Source organism: Pipistrellus kuhlii, unplaced genomic scaffold (genome assembly GCF_014108245.1).
Source record: "Pipistrellus kuhlii isolate mPipKuh1 unplaced genomic scaffold, mPipKuh1.p scaffold_m20_p_7, whole genome shotgun sequence".
Lineage (NCBI taxonomy): Eukaryota > Metazoa > Chordata > Mammalia > Chiroptera > Vespertilionidae > Pipistrellus > Pipistrellus kuhlii.
The window spans coordinates 33506044-33527801 of NW_023425573.1; the positions used below are offsets into that span (position 1 = coordinate 33506044).

At 36.8% G+C, this 21758-nt stretch overlaps 1 protein-coding gene across 3 annotated transcripts in view; it reads left to right on the forward strand.

The window, feature by feature from the left end:
- Positions 1–21758, forward strand: part of ZNF385B (zinc finger protein 385B) — a 340310-nt gene that overhangs the window by 163123 nt on the left and 155429 nt on the right. Inside the window, exon 1 of one of the 3 annotated variants that reach the window (XM_036421912.2) lies at positions 1499–1626. The exons of the other annotated variants lie outside the window; for them this stretch is intronic. Coding sequence (XP_036277805.1) covers positions 1617–1626 — 10 coding nt within the window. The 5' untranslated portion in view covers positions 1499–1616. Of the gene's footprint in view, positions 1–1498; positions 1627–21758 lie in introns of those variants that run through there. 3 annotated transcript variants of the gene reach the window in all.

The following is a 21758-nucleotide window of genomic DNA, read 5'->3' on the forward strand; positions in this document are numbered from 1 at the left end:
AACCACACCCTAGTACTTTTATAAAAGTTTTTAAACTTTACATACTTTTAGAGGTGGGATGGACCGTAGAATTTTACTCGATTACTGAGAAAACAGACTCTGTGATATTGGATGACTTTCCAGTCAGTCATTTAAATCTTGGACTTCTATTATTACCTCTTCCCAATTCTTCACACCACTAGAGGAGCACGCAGAGGATGCAGTCAGTGCTGGGCTGGTGCTGGAGTTTCAGACTTGTAGATGTGATGCTTCTGCGTACTTGTTCTTCCCCACATCATGTCTTCTTATCAAGCACCGCTTGCCTTGGGCCTGGTCAGATGTACATCCACCATTGCCTTCGGTTTCTCGCCTATGTTTTCACAAAACTACACTGGAAAGTTTATGCAGTTTGGTGTTTTGATTTTTAAAACTTCCTGTGGAAATAAGCTGTCTCAGAACTGTCTCTGTATTAGTTTTATGTCATTTAGACTGTACTAAAGGTTTATTGTGATTGATTTGAAATCAAAGGTAGTTTTTCAGATAAGAGTCCTCCAGTGGTGCTATTTTTATTAAAATGCTATTTACTTGAAGGTGAAAAGGTCAGTGGTTCTCAAACTGAAGATATTGATTCAATAGGTCCACAGTAGTTCCCGGCACCTACCTTTGAAGTAGACATCCCAGCGATTCTTTACAGTTTTCACACCACACGTGGAACAAAAACACCCTGCTTTAAATCAATACATTGATCATCAATTTTTAAATAGCTGTCACTAGGAATGATTGTGTTATTTCTCAATAACATTGTAGCTTGTCGAATCTAAGATTTTTTGTTATTGTGAGTCACATTATGTATCCCTAAGAAAGAAAGAAATATTCTCAATAAACAATGACACAGACCTGTGAATTATTCACACCAGCAACACATCATTTTGAAATTCCTATTCAGAAGGATTTAGCAACTTCTTCTGCCTTCAGTTGCATTACTGGGCCTGTGATAGGCAAAGCTTTTACATGCACCACAGCTTCTTCTACTTATGGCTACCATTCTTTTATCCTATAATGCAACAGAATCTGCCTTCCAAGAAAACCTGACATGGCCGTCATCCCTCCAATAAGGAACATCTGCTTCACTTATAACAGATACATACCCCACACCTTTTTATATGCCTTTTACGAGTCAAATGTCTATTAAAGTATGAAAGAAAATATATATGAGAGAGTAGTTACATTCTTTAAAGATGATTTTATGATAACATAAATTAAAAAATAAAATTTTCTTTGTGAATTTGGTAGAAAATATTACTTGGAATTTTAACGAAACAGCATGATCAACTCAGAATTTACATTTCCAACCCCAGTAAAATAACCTACTTTTCCATAATTTAGTTTGGCTCTGTAGACTGAGGAGGCAGAGTCTACTGACAGTCACTGTATTGTTTGTTAGTTTCAACAGCCGTACACAGTGAGGGAGTGGAGCTGGTCCAGTCCTCCAGCCGGCTTAGGAGACAAGGAAGAGTTTGTGAAGGCTCCCACTCTTTCTGTAATAAAACGTGTGACAGGTTAAAGTACTTCTCTGCTCTTGATACCTTTGTGATACAGAAATTGCAGACCGACTGAATTGACTATTGCTAAGAAACATGCTTCTAGGTAAGTAACACAACTTACAAATAGCAGGTTTGTGCTGAAGTGTTTGAAAATATTTGCGGAGGTAAATTTGGCTTTGTCTGAAATGTCCCAGGTTTGTACAGATTTCACACAGTGCTGGGCAATGCCATAATTAGTATTATTTTAAGTGATGAATTTGGGCCACTTGGAATGATCTCTGAAATGTGTGTGTAAAGAGGCAGTCATGATTAGAGCAATTATATGTTTTTTTCCTTCCACAAGAATGAACTAACATTTTGGGATTTAATCAGTAGTTGTTATAGACAACAGAAGTCTTCATGATATAAACGTTAACATGACTTCTGGTTTAAAAATATGTTTGACTTCCATATGTTGTTAAAATTTTATGCTATGTTCTCTAGAAAGGCTCATTCTATATTATAATTTTATTAATATTTAAAGTATATGGAAACACCCAGATTGCCAGTTTTAAACTAGTTTCCAATAGAACACTGAAATGGTAAAGTATTAGTATGATGCATATTTTTAGTAATACTACAAAGTATATCTTATAAAAGATATTTTAAAATATATCATTTGCATTAGTCTTTATAGAAATCTGGCAAAACCTTTCAAAGAAGATATGATGTAGGAAACTTTCTCACTTCATAGAGGAGTATATTTAAATAAGAATTTCATTGGAAGCTACCTAAACACTTTTAAAATGTTTTATTGATAAAATGCTTCTTTTACTCTTAAGTTAATATTGTGACACCCTGGCTGAGTTTTATGTCATTGGTTATTTACTTGAAAAACAAACATTTGCCTAATAGAATATATCAGTAAGTGCACGATGAGTTGAGGAATTTTCCAGTTAATAACAGCTAAACAAGCTAAACCAACATCTGAAATCTCCAGGAAATAAGTGAAAACACCTTTTATTGCAGTGGTTATACTTTGACGAGTTGTACACATTATTTCCCCCTTGAGATCAACTTTAATCTTTATTTTTGAGCTATTCATAAAATCATTACTTAGCGATGTTTGATAACCCATTTGGGGCATAGTAAACATAACTATGTTAGTAGTTTAAGAGAAAAATTATGTTTTTACTTGTTTGTGTGTTTAAATAGTTTAAATAATAGGTCAATTTGCACAGAGAATTCCCATAATTGATTATACATTTTGTGGGTCACTTTTTGCTCTAATTTCAAGCTTATTTACTATTCTACTTGGTAGCAGTATACTGTTATGAATAAAATACTGGTTTAGAAATTAGAAGACCCAAGTTTAGGTTTTAGATCCCCAACACTACTTCTAACGAATGGATTAACTCTGCTATAAAATATTTTTTAGAGTTTTGCTTTATTTTTGCTGTTTCACTTCTGCTCCTTAGTTTTTATTATCTTGTCATGTTGGAGGTACTATATATATGTATAAAATACACTGGAAATTTCAAACAAGGGCCATCCTTTCACTAGGGAGCTCCCTTTAGGTCATAAGGCTCATTGCCATTGGTAGGGAATGGGTGATGTAGACAATTTGGGGCAGGGGTCCCGGCCTCTGGAAAGTGTGCTTGTGTTCAGTAGCCACCATTTGTTTATAATTTACCAAGATCCTGATACACATGCATGTGTTTCACAACCTTCAAAGTCATAAAATTCTGACAAATACCCATCTTAAAGGCATTTACTTAAAAAAATATATATCCTTCAATGGGAAAATCTACACAGTAACTTCTCACAGACAAAATGTCAATATGCTACATATCATATCCATTAGTTCTACCTCTCTATCCAAAGATTTCTTCATTTAATTGGAAATTAAGAATTTGCAAGACTTGAGTCTAAGATAATTTCTCTGTGGCTGAGGTGGCAAAGCATTGTGACAGGAGTTTGCATTTCTCTTACTCTAGTTCTGAGAGGTTTTAAGAAAATCACCCACTCTTTCTGTACTGATTTCCTCTATGAATGAAGATTCAAGTATTTACCTCATAAGATTGCTGTCAGGGTTAAATAGGGAATACTTATGAACATCAGCTGGTACGTGAGCATTTAAGTTGGTGATCAACAAATGGTAAACAATTTTTACTATTATTAAATTATCAACTGATTTGTTTGGATTCATCATTCTTTCCAGGATTGCTGAAATTATATGAGTTTTATGAAATAAGTGTTCCAATAAGATGAGTGAATTATTTTCCTCTGTGAATTTGAAGTCAACCAGAGCTAACTCTAAATTATAGTTGTGAGCTATAATTACTTCAATGGTTAAGACCATTTTGGCCTCTGGGAATGAAAAGTTATATTTTACAGAGCATGTGAAAGAAGTATTTGTGAATTCATCTCTGTCTCTATTCATACCTGGGTTAAACTGAGCCATGGTGTCTAGCAGTTTCTTTGGAACATTACATAAACTTACTTGTTCTTGGCCACGTAGCAGTTGGGAGTATACAAACAGGACTGAAAGGAGCCAAACAGTAAATTCTTCACAGGCAGGAAACCTAATATTTACACATTAATCAGCAGGGTGATGGTCCCTAAGGTGGCTCACGACTAAGATTTCTTATTCATCATGAATGGGAGCTAGCATCTTAAAGGACTTACCTCATGTCAACATGTTCAACAAGACTAGACTGAAGCACAATTGTGACAGGATTTCAGCTGCAGAGGCTCTCTGTTCTTCCCCTTCCCTCTGCTCCAATAGGAAGTGCCCTCACATTCTCTTTGCCCCCATCAAACTAGCTTTCCAGTCTCTATTCACACTAAGATAGAAATACCTTATAGTGGTTCATCAACATTTCCCATGTATTTACATTTTAACATCCTGAAAAACTTAAAGCTAAATATCCAAAGCCCTAATCCCAAGCAATCTTAAGTAATAGCCAGTGAGTTGAGAGGTTCAGGAGTAACAATGGGATCATGTATTCTCATTGTTCTCCAATGGGCAAAAATTCATTCCAGGAGGCAAATAGTATATACATTAACTCTTTTTTTAATGTATAGAGCACAGATACTCAAATAATATATAAGCGGATATGATATATCTATTGTATTAAACTTTAACTTGGGGTTGGGGGTGATTAAGAAAAAAAAATGTCAAGAAGAAGTCCCCTTAGGGATATCATAACAGAGAGAGAGAGACAGAGAGAGAGAGAGAGAGAGAGAGAGAGAGAGAGAGAGAGAGAGAGAGAGAGAGAGAGAGAGAGAAGAAGAAGAAGAAGAAGAAGAAGAAGAAGAAGAAGAAGAAGAAGAGGAGGAGAAGAGAAGAGAGAGAGAAACTGCTCTAGATTAGGGACTCAAGAAACGTGTAGAGTGAAAATTTTGCTGAATTGTTTCTAAATGTTTTCAGTATGAAGCAACTTATGTCTGACTTAATACTTATATTTGAAACCAGTATTTATATCCTAATAAGTTAAATATGGTCTTTTGTTATACTTTTTTACTCTTTTAATTATAAGAGGAAATTAGGAGGAGAAACTTGAGAACAAGATGTACTTGGATTTGAATTATCTCTCTCTCTCTTATTTGTTCTCTGACCCTTGGCAAATGGTTTATTTTTTTAAGCTTCAGTTTTCTTGTCTTCAGTTTACTCAGGGATCATAATGTTCACATTGTGGGATTTCAGTATCATAAGAATCAATTCAAGTAATATACATAAAACTTCCTGCACATTGCCTACTATGTGATACATATATGCCAATTAGTAACTGTAATTCTATGTGTTGTGCCTTTTGTGTCAGTTACTGTTTTTTAAAGTTATTATAGAAAAATATTTTTAAATTTGAGAGATAAAAGTATTATCCTATATAATAAAAGCCTAATATGCTAAGTGTCTGGTCATCCCTTCAACCAATCAAAGTGTAATGTGCCAATAAAATGCTAAGGCTGCTCAACCATTTGCTATGATTTGCACTGACCACCAAGCGGCAGATAGTTTACTGCTTGACAAGTCACTATGATGTGCACTGACCACCAGGGGGCAGATGCTTCAACCTGTAGGTTAGCTTACTTCTGGGATCCAGCTGATCGGGACTGAGCAAGATGGGCTGGCCATGCCCTAGAGTTCTCCTGCAGTCCCTCCCTGGCTGGAGAAACTCCCGAGTTCCTCCCTGGCCCCAATTGTGCACCAGTGGGGTCCCTCGATCTGGCATGTGCCTTTTCACAGTCTAGGATCCCTCGGGAGATGTCAGAGAGCCAGTTTTGGCCTGATCATCTAGGCCAGGCCAAGGGACCCCACTGGTGCATGAATTCATGCACCAGGCCTCTAGTTGTCCATAAAATATTCATCTCTGGGATAAATATTAATAATATCTTTATAAAAAATAAAAAAACGCTTCAGGGTATCCTTTAAACCAGTAACACCCCAATTGACATAAATCCAAAACAAGTAAAATCTAAATTTTGTATTCATTTGTTCTTTTTTTGCTTAGAGGCAATCCGCTGCTAAATTAGACTTATTTATTTATTTATTTATTTATTTATTTAATAAATCTTTATTGTTCAGATTATTACAGTTGTTCTTCTTTTTTTCCCCCCATACCTCCCCTCCACCCAGTTCCCACCCCACCCTCTGCCCTTACCTCCTCCACTCTGTGCTCATCCGTAGGTGTACGATTTTTGTCCAGTCTATTCCTGCACCTCCCACATCTCTTTCCCCCTGAGAATTGTCAATCCACTCCCTTTCTATACCCCTGATTCTATTATATTCACCAGTTTATTCTGTTCCTCGGGTTTTTTTATTCACTTGATTTTTAGATTTTTTTTATTCACTTGAATTTAGATAGATATATATTTGTTGTTCATAATTTTTATCTTTACCTTTTTCTTATTCCTTCTCTTCTTAAAGAATGCCTTTCAGCATGTCATATAATACTGGTTTGGCAATGATGAACTCCTTTAGCTTTTTCTTATCTGTGAAGCTCTTTATCTGACCTTCAATTCTGAATGATAGATTTGCTGGGTAGAGTAATCTTGGTTTTAGGTTCTTGCTATTCATCACTTTGAATATTTCTTGCCACTTCTGACTGGCCTGCATAGTTTCTATTGAGAAATCAGCTGAGAGCAGTATGGGTCCTCCCTTGTAAGTAACTAACTGTTTTTCTCTTGCTGCTTTTAATATTCTCTCTTTGTCTTTTGCTCTTGGCATTTTAATTATGATGTGTCTTGGTATGGTCCTATTTGGATTCCTTTTGTTTGGGGTTCTGTGTGCTTCCTGGACTTATAAGTCTATTTCTTTCACCAAGTAGGGGAAGTTTTTGGTCATTATGAATTCAAATAGGTTTTCAGTATCTTGCTCTCTCTCTTCTTCTGGCACCCCCATAATTCTGATGTTGGTACGCTTGTAGTTGTTCCAAAGGCTCCTTATGCTATCTTCATATTTTTTTATTCTTTTTGCTTTTTGCTTTCTCGGTTGAGTGTTGTGTTTGTTTTGTTTTGTTTGTTTGTTTTTTGCTTCTTTGTATTTCAAATCTTTGACTTGATTCTTGCGATCCTCTAGTCTACTGTCAGATCTCTGTATAATATTTTTTATTTCAGGCAGTGTATGCTTAATATCTAGTTGGTCCTTTTTCATATGCTCAAGGGTCTTGCTAGATTTATCGGCCTTTTCTAAAAAAATTATTGGAAAACCTTATAATTGTGGTTTTGAACTCTATATCCAGTTGTTTGCTTTCCTCCATTTATTTCATTTGTAATCTGTTTCTTTGTCTTCACATTTTGGCTATTTCCCTGAGTTGATAGAGTGGCTTTGTGTGCTAGATATCCTATAAACCCAGTGGCTCAGCCTCCCTAGTTACCTGAGGTAGACACTCTTGCAGCACCCCTTTGTGGCCTGTGTGCACAGTCTTATTGTAGTTAAGTCTTAATTGTTATTGGTATCACTGGGAGGAATTAACTTCCAGGCCAATTGGCTGTGAGGATTAGCTGTGTCTACACTGGGAGAACTTCTGTGCTGGAGACACCCTTATCAGACAAAACTTGCAAAAGCCTCTGTGGTGAGCTTGGATAGGGCAGAGTCTTAGGGTAGAGCAGACAGCATTGGTTTCCCATCATCCCTGTCCTAATAGGCCCTGTGTCTCAGTGTCCCATGGTAATCCCTGCAAGCACCTCTGAGAGAAAGCTGTCCTCGAGTTCTGCCTGCTTCCAGGCAGTCCAGTTTCTCCCTGAATGAGTCTGGGTCCCCAGAGTTTCTTCCGGAACTGGAGTTCAGTACAGTCAGGAGATTTTGTCTCCATCTTTATTGAAAAAGCCAGCCACACACTCAGTTGCCCGCCCTCTCCACACATGTCTCAGTACATCTGCCTTCCACAGTTCCTCTGAGTCTCAATGTGCTTTTCTCTTTCCTGACAGTCAAGTTTCATCCCATATGAGTCTGGGTCCCAAGAGTCTCACCCGAACTGGAGTTCAGTGCAGTCAGGAGCTTTTGTCTCCCTCCTGCTTGAGAAAGCCAGCCCAGCCATGCACTCAGTTGCCAGTCTTCTCCACACATGTCTCAGTACCTCTGCCTCCTGCAGCTCCTCTGAGTCTCAGTATGCATTTCTATTTCCTTCTAGTTGTAAAAGTTCCATTCAGCCAGCCTTCCTGTGGTTCTAGATGGTGTTCATTTTATCTTGTAGTTGTAGTTTTGAAATTGCTGTGCGAGGCAGCAGTTTAGGTGTCTACCTATGCCACCATCTTGGTTTCTCTAAATTAGAATTTTGACATGTCTAGATACTAATGTAATATATTAAATGTTAAATGTAGGAGGATTAATTTTCTGTCCATTTTGTTAAAATATGTTTTTCTTCAAATACGTTTTACTTTGGACTTAGCTATAGTCATTGTTTGATTTTCCCTAGTATCATGAGAATGCAATATCATTTGAAATTTACATCTGTTTGTGACATCACTTTTGCCTAGAATGTTAAGATAATATTTGCTTTCAGATATTCACCAACTTGTATGGAATCGTAGGCTAGAGAAATTAATTAAAGGAAATAATGGCAAACAGCCAGTATTTCAAACATGAGAATGCATGTGGAATTGGGTAAATTTTAGTATTGGGTAAAATTTAGTATATAACACTGTGGAAGATTTTGTTTCCTTGAAAGGAGCATTGACAATATTCTTTCTCTCTCTCTCTCTCTCTCTCTCTCTCTCTCTCTCTCTCTCTCTCTCTTTCTCTCTCTCTCCTTCCCTCCCTCTATTCCCCCTCCCTCTTCTTCTTCCTCTCCCCCAGCTGATGGTTCTGAGTTTGTGATATACTATTAAAACTCTAACCTTCCAGCCTCATTCCCAGATTATTTTGCTTTCTTTATAAGATTAAAAATAACCTCTACAGATGAAAATTCTATGAGGATGGAGGATGCTTTCACTATACGAATTGCAATGTGGCAAAATAGAGTAAATGAGCAACTCTGAAATGTGCAATATATTCTCCCTGCCTTTTCAGCTTATCTTCTTTTTTGGTAATTTATCTCATCAACAATATGCCTACTTTTCTGTAATATAAAAATCCTTTAATAATGAATAATCATAATGTAGTGTTCTCTATTCCAAGTCCAGCTTTGTAATTCTTGGCTTTGACAACAGAAAATAAAAGTTTGAGGAGCAGAGTTGAGGAACACATTGATCCAAAGGAAATAGACCACAATTAGTGGAGCTCAGAAAGCACCAATGATACAATTATTTAAGATTCTTCCTAGCTTTTCAGGGAGCTGAGAGAACAGAATTTCACAAGGTATACAAACATCATATTTCAAAAGCATATGAGAAATCAAAGAGCCTCATTTGGAATAAAATATATTGGCTCAGATTTTGTTTTCATATGCTCTAAAAATCATACTCCAAGAGGATTTTGGAAGAAGTTTTGTCTTTAAAAAACCATTAAGCTGCAAAGTTGGATTAAGAATACACACTTGCTAAATGACACTCTGAAAGTTCTGGTGCACAATAGGTATTTTCTGTTTCACATAGAATTGTCTCATGTCAATTACTGCATTACAGTGGAAAAATCAGTTTTCACAATAGTAGACATGTGTTTCAGCCAAATTGCTGAGATTTATAAGATAGCCCCTTTGAGGACTGACACGTGAAGTAATTCCCCCAAGCTTAAAATTTAATAGGTTAGGATAATCTTCACCTACCCTGATTCCCCGAAAATAAGACAGTGTCTTGTATTAATTTTTTCTCCCAAAGTTGCTCTAGGTCTTATTTTCAGGGGATGTCTTATCTTTCCATGCCCTAGGTCTTATTTTCGGATGATGTCTTATTTTGGGAGAAACACGGTAGTTTGAACCACAGCATCATGATGAAATAATTAATATGGTATTTTTCATAATCCTTGTTTATTTCATTTATGATATCCAAAGTGATTTAACAAGATGTCTCATCAGGGAAAATTAGAATAAGAACCCAATCCAGCCTAGTTCAGTAGTTGGACATCGACCTATGAACCAGGAGGCCATGGTTTGATTCCTGGTCAAGGCACATGCCAAGGCTCAATCTCTAATGTGGGGAGTGCAGAAGGCAGCCAATCAATGACTCTCTCTCATCATTGATGTTTCTCTCTCTTTCTGTCCTCCCTTCCTCTCTGAAATCAATACACACACACATACACACACACACACGCGTGCGCACGCAAGCACTCACACACAATCCAGTTCTTTCCATTCATTACATATGCTTTCCTCTCTTCCAGTCTTCCAGGTAGGGTTGACAAGATCCCTTGCCCAGGTGGTAGGCTCCTGCCAACCTGTGCAGGAAGGTCATGTAACACCCTGTTCCACCTTTTAATAATTTTTGCATTTCTAGGTTGCCAAATACAAGTTCTGTAGACTACTAGAAAATTTAGAAAATTAGTGGAGCCAGATCCATAACATTTCTCCGTTGAAACTTTGCCTCTTCTCACTCACATGCATTTCACTGTTTCTGTGGAAATCTTTTAAAAATAATTTGGTGAAGCATTGCCAATTATTTTTCATCCCTTTAGAAAGATTAAAGTGGCCTTGGCAGAGGTGGGAAAAGCACTGGCCAATTTGGACTTGTTCACTAGTTCAGGTATTCCTGAAATGAGAGAGTGCTTGTCACTGCTGGTCATGTTCAAAGTATCTGTGTCTTATATCCTCTTGAGCCTGACAGGGTACTTTCATATGATTGGAGGAAATAGAGGTAGTTTAGTAAGTGGCTTCTGCCTAACATATTGGCTCTAAATCTATACAAAGTAAGAAGGAACTGAGTTTATTCTATGGTATATCAATAAAAAAGTTCTAATTGAACTAAGAAAGCACAATCAACTGGAATTTTCAAAGAGAATTTAATAAAGGACCTGTTTACAGAGGGTGTGGTAAGGTTTAGGGGAATCAATACTAGATATCAAGCTTCCTATTGACCAACCATAGGCTCCCCCATTCTTGAGGAGGGGAGATAATGGAGGTTAAGTTTGGTAAGAGCTGAACTTGGAAACTGATAGGGAAACTGCTCAATAGGAGCTGTTATCACTACAGATGCCACTGTCAGATTGCAGGCAAAGAGGGAGACTGAAAAAAATACTCCAAATTCTCTTTTCTTCCCACATAGAACAGGAAAATAGTAGAGAAAGAATTTGGGAACAAAGCTCAACCTTCATATATGGTTAACTGAACTCATTTCCAAACATCTTCCCCACCCAGTATTTAATTTGAACAATAATTGATGGAAGTGTTCCTTTAGAGCACATGTGTCAAACACAAGGCCCGCGGGCCAAATCCATCCCGCCAGGCCTTGCAATGTGGCCCGCACCGCGCTGTCATCACTGCACTCCGCTGCGTTTCCATCACAATGACAGTTTATGACTGTTCAGTAAACCATTCGGCCCGCAATTTAGGCTGGATTTTAGATTTTGGCCCCTTCTCTGATTGAGTTCGACACCCCTACTTTAGAGCTTTGTATTCCTTTGTATTTTCTTTATTATTCTAGACATCTATTGGCTTTTAAAATGTTATTTTAAGTCAGGATCCTAATGAAAATTTTAATTGTTGTAATGCGCAGTAGTGGTGCACATTGTCTAGTGAGATACTGAGATGTTTGCTCCTAAAATAAACGGTCCCAACTTGTTATACTTTTTCATTGTTAACCATGCATTTTTATGGTCTACTCGTGTTCTATGACATCAACTGGCATGTGTACAGCTGTTCGTGTTTATAGCAGCTATGGTTCTTACTTCTGAATTCAACTATTTTCATTATTCTATGCAGAATAGGCTAGAAAAGGCTGTCGTCATTCACTAAACACATTTTTTATTGAGCATCTGTTTTGCTCAATAAAGACCCTGAGGATATCAAGGCGAGGAAAGCAGAAAGGCCTTTCAGCCTTGGAAAGCTTCTGACTAAGTGTTTTTTCTAAACTACATCTGTCTTTGAGACCTCAGAGACTGTCTTAAGAATCCTTAATCTTCTGATGCTTTGGGGGGAATAGGGAGATATATATGGTGCTTTGCTGAATTCTGAACTGTTGAGGTTACCAAATAAATACATGTTGTATTTGTTACTGTGTTTAGTATCATTCATGCATTCAAAAAATGATTTCTAAGCATCTACTATATGCTAGTATATGTAGCAGTTGAGAAATTAATAAATATCTTAGTGTTCAGGCTTAGTTGGGAAGTAGATATGCAAATAACTACAATGGCAGGATGTCAAGAGCTATGGGACTAGCAAACAATTCCACTGTTTTGGATGAGGGTGATTAGGAGAGTTGTGGCAATAACCATAATGCTCAATTTCCTGGCTGCTCAGGCAAGCGATTTAAAGCCTCCCTGTTAGTAATATGTGATTTTATTTAATAGGAGCCCTGTAAGCAGTCACTTGTAAAAACAACGTTTCCCAGAATCCATTGGCACAAACTGTTCAACTCTTTGGAGCACACATGAAACAGCTCCAAGCACACTGTTAACACTGTTTGGGGATAAACCACATGACTGAATTAGGGGGCTCAGTAGAAACTATGGTTTTATACATCATTGAACATGTATATTATACTAATTTGTACTTTGGAAAAAATACTCATTGAAACTGTTAGAATAATGAAACCACATAATTATGAAAAAAACCCTAATAGCAGTTGATGTTGTTTATATATTTTTAGCAGTTGTAACTATGGACTCTATAGCTTTTCAGAAGGTCATAACCCTGGTCATCTTTGCAAATCCACACCTTACAATGCTTTATCTGGGTAAGCATTAGCTCATCCTCTCACACGTTGAAAAGGAAGCTCAACAAGCCTATTTTTAATCTGAGACGAGAACATTTCCCCAGCAGTACAGTTTGGGCATGCCCAATGAATCTCTACTTATTTTTCTAAATAATGACACTTCTATGGAATTTATTTTTCATTTTTTTCCTGAATCTTTTTTTTTTTTTTTTTTTTTTTTTTTTTTTTTTTTTTTTAGAAGAGTTGTTCCTGATAAAGAAAAGGGAAGCTATAGTAATACTATTCCATGAGGAAGGCAATATTTTTTAGGTTTAATAACATATTGACAGTGATGAAGTTCAGACCACAGCACCTACCTTAACACTAGCCCACACACGTGGTACCATGCTGATGGTTTAGCGCCCAGACCTTGGAGACCTCTACAGAGCAATAGTAGCATCCTCCTTTATCAACTTATAGATCACATTTGGAGTTCTCATAAAACATTCTTAGTCTCGGGGGCTGTCTTACTGGGATTTTGTTTCTGCATTTATTTATTTATAGTGAAAGAGACTTGAATGATTTATGTGCTCTATAATATAATGTGTCCATGAGGCTGAAAGAGTATAAGCTTATTTTTATACTATACATTAGCTTACATTTTTAAATAATAAACTTGGTGTACTTTTCTTTTATCCTTCAAACACATTTTTAGGTGAAATACCTCTAGATATATAACAGCATATATAAATATCAATTTTAGATACAATAAATATCTTATTTTCCCTGTGTTTCCAGACTTTTGGCGCACTGTTAGTGTATTTGTTAGCTTCTTTTCCAGATTAACCATTAAATGCATTACTTTACTTTAGAGATCCTTCCCTGAAAATACATATCGAACATATTATTTTTAAGTATAACTTAAATACTATTTAAAAATAAGCTTATCCTACGAATATCAAATGTTGTACATTTCAAACTAATATAATGTTATATGTCAATTATATATCAATAATAATAATGATAATAATGTTTATTTCATGTTAGTTACCTAAATTTGCAGACAACCTGTGTAATTTGACTCTTTTGCCAGATTTTCCTCCAATGGTAAAATGTCTTGGGAGAAAACATGCATTCTGAAAAAATTAAAGTCAGATTTATTTCAACAAGTCTATGTGTCTCTTCTATATTATACATTTGATTGTTGTATGTCTCTGTATTTTCATCCTTGAGTAATACCAATGGCAAAGGTGAAGCAACAGGCATTGTTTCCAAATGTTTGCCTTTTCTGTTCTGAAGATAACTATTATGCTGCTCTTCAGCCTTAATCACTTCTCCCCTATATCAGGGTATGACTGTATCAATTGTATAGGAGACTTAATGCCCCTTAGCTATCTAGTAAGATAGAGAATGGTTTAGCTATCATTCCATCAACTCTGTGCTGTGACTAATTGATTCAAAGACAATTTGTAAAATTATATAGATAACCACAAAAAATTTTTGTGTTTTGGTTTCTCACCTCCCTACCTTATCTATTTGCTTTTCTTCTACTTATGATAAAGGCAATGAGTTACCCACTGTGTATGGAATAAATGTGAGTTACTGATATCGCCAAATGACTGAAAAAGATGCAGTGCCACTTTCAAAATGACAGCTTGTTACAGGATTCCTTTTACCAAGAACCTCCACAACCTACACACCAATCTCAAGCATGAGAGTCTCCTGTTATCCTGTCAGGATTTGGCAATATCTATTACTTTCATTTATTTTCCAATGTTACTTATCTTGAAAATATATGTCACCTCTCATATATGCCCATTTTTTTTCTGTTTGCCTCTGAATATATAAACTCTATTTGTTAAACCAAAATTTCCAGTAGGCCAGTGTTCTAAATATGAGGCTTTGGTATAATGGAGCTACATGTGAGTCAAAATGTATTTCCTTTTCATACTTCAAATGTGCTTTCTTCTTTAAAAGCATATTACGTACACACAATCCTTAGAAGTGAAATCTCTCACTCTACTTCTTTAGTCTTCTAGAATCTTCATAGCAAGGCACTCTGTTGAGTGTAGTCTGTTTTCTCTGGGGAATGTTTTAGACTATAGAAGTTCACAGCTGTTTAGTGTTCTGTTCTCAGATAGATAAAATGCAATATGAGATGTTCGTGCTGCTGGATTCCAGGATGAGTTATGTCGGCCTGACCTGGAGGGCAGGCAGTCCTTTCCTGTCTAAAAGTCAAAGCTGAGACATATCACACTGATACCTGGGGAGAAAAAAATTGTATAAAAATTTAATCCCTAAAAGTTTTCTGTAACCAGGATCCCGGTTACCACTTTGCTTATGCTTACATACTAAATAGTATGTTAAATAGTATATTCATTTCTGTAGCAACTCTTTGAAATCTTCTCCACAAAGGAAGACATTCTTGGCCATTCTAAACAAACTCAGTACCACATGCCTAGTAACCTAATGGTAATCTGTTTATCTGTGACATTTAAACAAGAAGCATATTTTTTGTAATATACTTTCAGATTGTGATTTTAATTTAAAATATTGGAGTATTTTCTATTACACCTAATTCAGAGCCAAATTCAGAGGCTCAAAGATCTTTAAAAAAAAAATATATATATATATATATATATATATATATATATATATATTTATATATATATATAAGTTCTTCCTGTGAGGTACTTATCTGCATTTCCACTATCTCCCTAGCTGTACATTCTTCCCACTTAGCAATTTTCAGATCATTATTTTTAAATTGAACCTCATATCTCCAATTTGATTTTTACTCTGATCAATTTTAAACCACAACAAGTTGCAGAAATAGTACAAGGAACACCCGTATATCCCCTCACCTAGCTTTGCTAACTATTGATTTTTACACATGGCATTAGCTCTCTTACTCTCTAAAGTATATGGAATATTGATTTATGTTTCACATACTTATGTTCAGACATTTATATACCATTAATCTACATATGTGTATATATTTTCATGCTGAAGCATTTGAGAATTATTGCAGAAATTAAGACACTTCACCCCTAAATATGTCTGCATGGATATTCTAAGAATCCTGAATATTCTCTGCAAAATAGCGGAGAATACTGGTAGAGCAGTACTGATAAAAGTACTATTATATAACAGGCATTCTCTCATATTTCCCTTTGTCCTAATGATATCACTTATAGTCACTTTCTTCTTTTCAATCTGGGATCCAAGCCAGGATTTTGCATACTGTTAGTTGTCATCTCTCTTTAGTTTCCTTTAAATTTAGCTGGTTTCCAGCTCTTTATTTATTTTTATTTTTGGATGATATTATTGTTCTCCATAATTTTGATATTTTTGAAAAGTTCAGTGTAGTTATTTTTCAAAATGTCCTCATTTTAGATTTGTTAGACTGTTTCCTCATGATTACATTCAGATTAAACATTTTGGGTGGAGTACCTGCATATTTACATAGGTAATACTGTGTCCTGCCATGTCCTTCTCAGGAAATGTAGGATATGAATATATTCTCTTACTGGTGGTGTTAAGGTAAAGATAATGTCTGTATGATTTTTCCATTGTAAAGCAATTTTTCCCTTTTAAATTCAAATATAATTGGTATATAGGTAGGACAGTGGTATTTTGAGATTGTGTGATTTTCCTGTTCCCTAACTTTTTACCTCATGGTTTTAGTATCCATTGACAATTATTACCTGGATTGGTTATTATTGTGTGGTTGTAATATTCTGGTTTACTATTTACTTTTACATTTATTAATTTATTTGCTTCTCCTTCTCTCCTAAAAATAATATCTTAGTACCACTCTGTATTTGTGAATTCAATATTATTATAATCTACTAGAGACCCAGTGCATGAAAATTTGTGCACTCAGGGGGATCCCTCAGCCCAGTCTGCACCCTCTCATAGACCAGGATTCCTCAAGGGATGTCCAACTGACAGTTTAGGCTTGCTCCCTGGGCGATCCAGGCCTAGGGGACAGGCCTGTGTTGAGCATCTATCCCCTGGTGGTCAGTGCGTATCAGAGTGAACAGTTGTTCCTAGTCGTTCTGTCCTTAGGGTCAATTTGCATATTTTCCTTTTATTATATAGAATTCTTCTCATTATCTATTTGATGCTCAAATTGTACCAAAGTTAACCAGTGGGAGCCTTTCAGAGTTGGCTTCTGTTTCTTGTTTATGTGACCTTATCAGTTTGTACACATTCTCTATGGCATATCTAGATAATTTAGGCTCAACTCGTACTTTCCTATTCCAGGAGGCCTAGCTCTAAAACTCACATCTGGACACTAGGCTTGCTCAGTGCTATTAGAGTGTCATCACTTCTAGGCCTTTTCAGGGAATAATAGAAAATACACACACACACACACACATCTACATTCTACATATACAGTATACATACATATACCTATATCCTATATAATAAAATTTAATATGCTAAGTGTCTGGTTGTCCTTTCAACCAATCAAAGCGTAATATGCTAATGTATGCTAAGGCTGCTCAACTGCACTGACCATGGGGGGGTGGGGGGACGGACGGACAGTGAGTCAACCAGTTGACCAGTTGCTATGATGTACACTGACCACCAGGGGACAGATGCTCCAACCAGTAGGTTAGCTTGCTGCTGGGGTCCAGCTGATCGGTCTGAGCGAGATGGGCTGGACACACCCTGGAGCCCTCCTGCAGTCCCTCCCCAGCTGGCTAACTTCCCATGGCCCTCCCCAGCCTCAGTCATGCATTGGTGGGGTCCCTCAGCCTGGCCTGCTTCCTCTCCCAATCTGGGACCCTTCAGGGGATGTTGGAGAACTGGTTTTGGCTCAATCCCAAAGGCTAGGCCGAGGGACCGCACTGGTGCATGAATTCATGCACCAGGCCTCTAAGTGTGTGTGTGTGTGTGTGTGGGTATACTGTTATTGCTATTAGTATAAGTACCTCTATGCTGCTACCATCAATTTCATTGCAGCACTATTCTCTCCTTCCCCCATTCCATATTTGGATTTCTCTTTTTTCAAGTTAGAATCTTCCTACCCCACAATATCAATATGCAGGGTGGAGCAAAAAAGAGAATACTTTAAGAAATATATAATTGATTTAAGCCCTGGCCAGTGTTGGTCAGTGGTTAGAGTGTCAGCCAGTGGACCAGAGGGTCACAGGTTTAATTCCTGGTAAAAAGCACATAGCAGAGTTGCAGGTTGGATTCCAGCCTTAGTTGGGGTACATGCACGAGGCACTCTCTCTCTCTCCCTTCTTCCCTCCCTCCCTTCCACTTTCTAAAAATCAATTGAAAAAATATCCTTGGGTTAAGGATTAACAAAACAAAAATAAACAAACAAACAAAAAATATATATATAATTGATTTAAGAATTTAATTCCACTGCTGTTCATCTAACTTTGAGTATGCAAAAACTACTATTTTTAAATGCTAATAAATCTAAATGTTACATTACTTAGCTATGCAAAATCCAGTGTCATCATCATATGCAAGATCTGTTTAGAAATTAAGAGAGCATAGATATTTTCCCTTGTGCTAATAAAGATCTAACATTTTATTACTACTTCAAGTTTAGGATCAAGAGAAGTTTTTTCAAGCATATTGTCCCTGGAATCAGATTGCCTGAGGACAAATTGGTCCCCACTCCACCTACAGGTTATAACAGGTCCAGTTTATTATATTTTTGCTCTTTTGTCCTCCTCGTGTGTAAACTTGGATACTGAAAAGTTTAATATAGGCACTTAGCTCAGTGCCAAAGGATAGAAAGTACAAACTGAAGCATACCTGTGATTTGGGTGGTGCTGGTGGTGATGCTGGTACTGTTTTAACAGTACATTCTGGATATCCACAGTTCCTAATTTTAAAGGCTGATTTTCTTAGTAACAAGTTTCTTTGTGGGTTTCGTTGTTGTTGTTTTTGTCTTTTATTTTTCTCTCTCAGTACTTTTGACACACAAGGAAAAGTTATGGCTTAGCTAGAAGTCCTGGCATTGAGAATGACCTTGTCCTTGTTTTGAAGTATCTGAAAAATAAAAATAAAAATTCCTCCCGCAAAACCCTGGTCAGTTGCTGCTGCCAGTCCCGGAGAGGCTGTCTGTCAGGATGCCGAGCATTGCTGCCGCCATAATCACCAAGGCATCTACCCGGAATCTCCAGGCTGAGAACTAGGTAGGAAAGTCCATATTATATCTAATAATAGCTCTGGAAATTATCCTGAAATGCTTGCTGGCAACTCCCATGCTTGACAGGCACAACATACTATAGTTAATAGTATGTTGTCATTCTTGCTAGTGAGTGGTTATATTACTATTCAGAATAAGAGCTAATCATTTGTTATAACTTTCATAATATTTTCACTTGTACTCTTGGGTTCTGTCAAGAGTGGCTAGATATATTAATACAGACGTCCTGTAATTTTTTTTTAATCTTTACAGGAGGATATTTTTTCCATTTATCTTTAGAGAGAATGGAAGGGAGGGAGGAGGGGAAGAGGAAGAGAGAGAGAGAGAGAGAAAGAGAGAGAGAGAGAGAGAGAGAGAGAGAGAAACATTGATGTGAGAGAGATACACTGAGTTGTTTCCTTCTGCATGTGCACCAACCGGGACAAGGGATCAAACCTGCAACCGAGGCACATACCCTTGACCAGGAATTCAACCAGCGACCCTTTGGTCCACATGCCGACGGTCTAAACACTGGATCAAAAATACAAATGTCCTGTATTTTTAATCCACCACTTCCTATAAACTATGGGTTCATATAAACTATTAATTCCACCAGTGAAAAGTTTGGAAAGAGAAATAAGGTTGGCCTATGTTGATAATTATTACATTTGGTTGATGGAGACAGGGGGATTTTTTATATTATTGCAACTACTTTTAGATAAACACTGACATTTTTCTTAATGATAGGCAAAGGTACATAAAAAATAAATGTGGGGAGCACATACTGAAAAGAGTTTACACCTGGACTCTTGTTGCTATGTTTTTGAAAATGAAAAAGAATTGACCATTAGAAACACCCAGTCATGACATTTGTGAAATATTTTTAAAATGTTACATATAGGTGGTGGCGTGCTGGTAGATGACTCTCTGAAGAGACACAGATATGTAATGTTGCCCATTTGCACAGTATGAATCCTCCACCATGGCTGCTTTCACACTACTGAGGTAGCATTACTGAGTGTGCACCCTCAGCTCTTCCTGGGCCTGTGCGGCCAGCGGCAGCCCACTGCTGGGAGAGGTAACAGAGACGTGTTAGGTTTTGGAGTCAGACTCTTGGGCATATCCTTGCACTTCAGGTCCTTGATCAACTTACTTTGTTTTTCTGAGGCCTAGTTTCCCCACTCTATAAAATTGAGATAATTCCTACTGCATTAAAATATAAGGATTATGAGAGATTGCATATGTAAAGGACCTACGATGGTTCCAATTACATAGTGAGTGATTGTTCCTGCTAACATCCTTTATTCTCTTCAAGTTAAAATAGAAGCAAGAACTCTTGGTTTGGGGTGGTTTCAAAGTTTCACAAGAAAGGAATGAGGCCGATCAGCTTTTCAGAGGGCTTCATGCCCAGAATCTCTATAATTAGTTAAAATTGCACGTTTCAGGCATAGTCGCAAACCTGCATGAAGCTCACCAAGTTCTAATTGGTTGGATATTAATAGGTAGGCTGGGAAGTGATATGATTGTGGCTAGAAGAGAACTATCTGTTAAAGGTAGGGTTTCTCTCCAATGGATCTGGCACTGCAAATGCAGAGTAAGAATTAAGTATTATCTCAAAGTTGACAAGGTGAAACACCTGTAATTTTCTTAATCTTTCCCCTGGGAATGTTAAATCCCAGCTGAAATGTTATGGCATGAATTAGCCTAAAGGATATGTTGGCAAGTTGGAAAACTTTCCATTTATAATTTTGATTGTTTGAGCAGAGTTATTAATAATAGTAATGTTTTACTTTCCAAATGTTTTGTTTACATTGGAAATTAACCATGATATCAGTTAATGTAACAGGGGTTTTTCTCTCCTCCCCCCCCCCCTTTTTTTTTATTCCTGAACAATGCATTTTTTTTTTTTCTGACTAGAAATCTGAAATTAAGGTCATCATTGATTTATAATGGTGCAGTTTTCAGAATTGGTGAATTGGATGCATACATAAAAAATATTTTTAAAATTCACTCTAACCAAGGCTAGAGAGAAGCTCAATTATAAGTTAAGCCCATGTTTACAATATGGAGATACTAATACTGAAGGCATTTGAAATTTGATGTACTTGTGTGGGTTGTTATCTTCATACTGGGAATACAAGTAGGGGGTGTATTTCCCTTTCTGAAGGAGTTTCACGAATCATAACTCTACACATTTTTAATTCCTGAGCAAATACTTAGGAGATAAGAAGCAGTATGCTGTACCATCCACCTGAAATTGACCCAATTGCCTTGCTTTAAAAAGAATAGGTTTCTTTCAGAAAAAATTAAAGCACTTATCCCTTGGAAATTAGAACTGTTTCCTTAGAACAATGCTCTTTTTACTAAATTTAATTTAACTGGTCATAATAAGAATGTTTTTAGAAATGAAATGGAACAAAATAGAGAAGAAAATAGCATCTATCACACATAGAAAGGATCAATAATATTCTGTGAAATGTTTCAATTTGTGTGTGTGTGTGTGTGTGTGTGTGTGTACATTCTAAATTGTGAAGTAAAATTTGTCAGTAAGCCCACTAAAAGAAAAAAATTTTGAGATTTGAAGACATGCACTAATGAAGTCCATGATAAGAAAACCACAACTCCCATTTGTGCTACACATCAAAATGATATCTGGAAAGAAACCTTCTTGGCACGTTGTTTTAAACAAAACCACCCTGGATTCAGAGGGCTGGGGAGCTGTGCGTCTGCCCGAGCCTCATTGGGAACAGCAGAGATGAATTAGCGAGGGGACTCGGACTGTTAGGAAGATGTGGTTGTGGAGATGCACCTTCTGTCTGTCTTAATTTCCTTCTTTCTTAAGCAGGACAAATATTATTTAGCCT